At 44.6% G+C, this 4,404-nt stretch overlaps 2 protein-coding genes across 2 annotated transcripts; one reads left to right on the forward strand and one right to left on the reverse strand.

The window, feature by feature from the left end:
• On the forward strand, positions 1-1,770 carry PHALS_07796 (IQ motif, EF-hand binding site; the record flags this gene model as incomplete). Its single annotated transcript, XM_024721327.1, has 1 exon — positions 1-1,770. One exon carries the CDS (start codon positions 1-3, stop codon positions 1,768-1,770), a length of 1,770 nt encoding a protein of 589 aa, XP_024586437.1.
• A 285-nt stretch (positions 1,771-2,055) lies between these two features.
• PHALS_07797 (phosphatidic acid phosphatase) lies at positions 2,056-3,689 on the reverse strand (the record flags this gene model as incomplete). Its single annotated transcript, XM_024721328.1, has 4 exons — positions 2,056-2,557; positions 2,632-2,864; positions 3,039-3,512; positions 3,582-3,689. The coding sequence occupies 4 exons, from the start codon at positions 3,687-3,689 to the stop codon at positions 2,056-2,058; spliced, it is 1,317 nt and encodes a 438-aa protein (XP_024586438.1).
• Positions 3,690-4,404: the final 715 nt, after the last annotated feature.

Consider the following 4,404-nt stretch of genomic DNA (forward strand, 5'->3'; position numbering starts at 1 on the left):
ATGGTCTCAACGCTTCGGTCAAGATCGGTTGATGTTTTGATTTTGAAAAGTGTTGATGGTAGCGAGGAGGGAGCTGTCAGCCAAACGGCTAAAAACAAAATGGCATTGAGAATTCAGTGTAGATGGCGAGCATTTGCTGCTGTGAAGGAATTTAAACAGCGCCAACAGTTAGCAAATGAGGCTGCTGTTAGAGCGAACAGTGCTGTGCGTATTCAAGCCATTTGGCGTGGCAAAGTTGGCCGAAAACGAGCTGCACTTTGTAAATTTATGAAAGCGACCGGATTAAGAATACCGGAGGTCCGTCGCCAGCCTACATTTGAAGAACTTCAGCTGCTTAGTCAAAACGGCCGTTTTTCTAACGTGAGCGATAGCAGCGATGATGATTCAGAGTCTGCGGACGCTTTGTGTGAATCAACGACGTTTGATCAAATTTTCTCACACCGTGGCCCTGACAAACTGAGCTTGTTTGCGTTTAGAAGCGTAGCGCACCGAAGGTCAGAGCCATCTATTCATGACGGAAAAAGTGCTGCGAACAGCGAAGGCTACCAGGACGCAGTAGAAGAGCCGAAACGGATTGGATTTTTTAGCGCCGCTGTTGGGAAGAATCGCTTTTGGGCAAAGACGAAGAATCGAAAAAAAGCAGTTTCTGTCTCAGGTGCTGTATCGCTCCCTATAAAAGAAGATCTTCTTGTTGAAGTCGACGAGAAGCTTCCCCGTAGCAGCGTTTCTGATACGTCTTCTGTTCACTCTGAGTCATTTATTCGAAGGCTATCTTTTAATTCAGGTACTCCTCGCGAAAGCGAAGCATCAAATTCGCTGATTGGCGAGTCAACTGCGGACCCGCTTCGCTGTCGCGAAGACTCGTACGACTCGACGCGATCTCGTGGTGACTCGTATGCTGATTCCTTCAGGTCACGTGGCGACTCTTACGCCGATGTATTTCGATCACGCGGTGACTCTTACGCTGACGTATTTCGATCACGAGACGACTCATACGCTGACTCATACGCTGGCTCGATACGATCGCGTAATGATTCTTACGCGGAATCGATTCGCTCACGCGGCGATTCGTATGCTGACGTGTTTCGATCTCGTAATAACTCATTCGACGATGTATTTCGATCCCGTGAGAACTCGTATGCTGATGCTCCTCTTGACAGAGAATTTGAAGCACACGACGATGCTAACAGTTCTCCCAAGTGTTTCGAATCTGACAGTGACCGTGACAGCACATCAGTGGGCGATTATCCTGATCTTGGTCCGAAAACTAGCGATGTTGAGAAAGAAGAGCCGGAAGAAGAACAAGAAACACGTAAAAAGAGTGGCAGCCGGTGGCGTGCTGCCAGCGTGCTAAGTGCGCTTTCTAGTCGTCGTTCAACCAGACCATCCACTCCAACTGCATCATCTCTCGAAGATGAGGAGAGGGAGTTCGATCAAAAGAAAACTCGCCCAATCGCAGCGTCGGTCGCTTCTAATGGCTTGAATTCAGTTGCTGGTCTGATAAAGAATAGAAGGTTTTCGCTTCAAACCAGCAACACTAGCAGTAACACCAGCAGTAACACCAGCAGTACCGGAAGTGACAGGGACCTGTCTGTGTCAACACCACCGCCTATAGAAGCCCCAAAATCAAGTAAGACTCGATTTAGTCGCTTTACTGCTCCAACTATGTCCAAGCCAGCATTTCCAAGTCGTTTTGCGTGGAAGGGCAAAACTCGTCGAGACACAATCGATGAGATCGTCAATGAACCATTAAACACTCCACCCACTTAATCTATCAACCATTTCTGTCAAAGTATATACGAGTCAAATCAGCACATGTTTGAAATAGAAGCTTTTCGTTACAATTATCGCTGTTGGAAGTATGAATATGATCTTACTCATAGGAATGACATTGTGCTCAAAAGGATGAATGAGATCAGAATAATAACGAATGCGTTTGTTTAGAAGTTTTTTCATTTAGACGTAATACTTTTAGTTGGCTCGTGGTGTGAAGGTGAAGATCATAGCCACAGATTTATACAACTACACTTGTATCTCAGTTTCTCATCTTTTAGCTTAAAGCGTCGGAGAAATCATGTTGTAGTGTTGGATGAAAAAAAGGGAAATGGGCCAGAAGACAAAGAGGCCGATAAATGTGCCGGCAAGCACATCAGATGGGTAGTGGCGTCCTAGCGCCACACGCGAGAAATTTATGATCAGCGCCCAGACAATCGAAATTGCGACAAGTACTGTTGGTGAGAGGCCATAAAAGAATCGACGTAAAATCCATGAGGAGTGAGTATCAGTGAGGTACATGAGCATAGCCACCACAGCCCATACACGCGTCGAGTGGCCGGATGGAAATGAATGTTGATCCGGGCCCACAAAGCGTATATCTGCCTCATGAAAGGGCGGTCGTTGGCGACGAAAGATAAGCTTGAGTAGCATGATACCAATGATGTCAACAATCATGACAGTGAAGAGGGCAGACAAGAACATCTTGGTGGCAGGCTCGAAGGGCCCAATGAGACCAACCGTCCAAAACAGCCCCATAAGTGGCGGAATAGTCAGAATCCAGCTGCAAATGAACGAAATAATGTGATCAGTAACAATTATTCTTGGTGACACTACTCATAATGTAGCAGCACGTACAGGAAGCCATCGCCCGAGTGCGAGAATATCTCCCAGCACAGCCGTGATGTTGGTTCGCGACCGAATTTTCGGTACAATTTTGTAGACCATGTTAAATCATATGAGTACAACCGTTCAGTGAGGCTCATGGCGTTCTGTTCCTGGTCGACGACGTTGTCTTTTGCTTGAGAGATGGAGCCGTAGCAGACCATGCGACGATCGAGCAAACGTCTGATATATGATTGGCTGAAATCCTACAAGTATGCATTGATGATGCCAGATCAACATTGCTGCTCGTCATAATCAAAGCAGTTTAAAATTTCTCCGGATTCACGAATTTGAATATATATCAAAACTTGATTAATCATTTAATCTTGCCTTCTAATGGGCAAGTGCGTTCCAATTTGATAGTTTCGGTTAGGCAGCACCTTAAAGTTGTAGTATCCGGCAGCCCCAACGAAGCCGTGCCAGCAGCCGTGAAAAAAGCGTAGCGGATCATTATCATCGTCTAAGCCACGCACAAAGCACAGGATACCGCACCCCAGTAGCATCAATCCTCGAAATAGATTCTGATAATCGTACGCAGGCACGCGCCTTCGCATAACAAATGTCAGAAGCAAAAGCATGAGGCTGAAAACAATGGGAATTGCAGAATTCTGTTCGTCCCAAGGGTTCTTTTCTTGAAACACTAGGACTAATCCTAAAAAAAAGTATTGCATATATCGTTCCAGAACAGAATGGCGCAGGTCCATTAAATGAATGTTCCACATCACAAAACTCATAATGGAGCCGATGTTGTCCAGTCGATGCCACTGTCCTTCAGTTAGCCATAGTGGTCTATCTATACAGTCACACACGTGATACATGAAGCTAGTGATCATTGTAAATGTGCCAATAAAAGCCTAGAGAGATCACGAATTGAGCATCAAATGCAGTCAGCAGGGTAAGAGATGAGCGGAATACTAGCGCACCTCAAAGACAAATTGACGACGATAAAGGAAGTAGATGGCGGGGAGCATACAAAGGTTGGTGACTCCCGTTACGACCAACATCATTGCCGTCTCGAGAGTGCCTCTCATATTTGTTTTTAGTTGTTTGACATTTTGTAATGTGTTCGTATCAAATGATATAATAACAAGCTGCCCGTATAGACCACGCTTGAGTATAAGTTAATAGAACACAACATTCCAAAATTCAGTGATGTCGAAAGACATTAACGTGATATATTTCTTTTAATTTCTCGAGACCCCCCCAATTTTTTGGGGACCCATAACCTGTTTTTCACTTGAAAGAAATGTGTAATTTTTAGCCGGTACTGGTGGAACAAGTACTATCATTCAACTCTTACACGTTAGGTATATCTGAGTTTGTTTAAATAGAGTACAATTTACGAAATGCACATTACAGAAGTGTAATGCCCAATTCTCCAACTTTCCTCCAGCTTTCCTAAATCAGAGGCCAAATAGATTCAAATATACACCTCCAAGCTATATCTATTGTAAGTAACATTATTCTAATGATAAAATGACTTATATAAACCGATTCATTTGAAACACGAAATATACCACTTCCACTGACACCCCTGCCTCCGATCACAGAAGAGATCAACGCGATAACCGACATCGCTGGTACAAGTCGAGGCATTAGCTCAAGATAGATCCGTGGCCACAATGTTCCTGAACTTTTTGTTCTGAATCCGATGGCTTCAAAGCGATTACTGATCTGAGCGATTTGTATGACCAAGACGACAAGACGCTGAAGACAATATTCGGGACGTTTGCAACACATATGCTG

This window comes from Plasmopara halstedii (genome assembly GCF_900000015.1).
Source record: "Plasmopara halstedii genome assembly, contig: Scaffold_3120, whole genome shotgun sequence".
Classification (NCBI taxonomy): Eukaryota; Oomycota; class Peronosporomycetes; order Peronosporales; family Peronosporaceae; genus Plasmopara; species Plasmopara halstedii.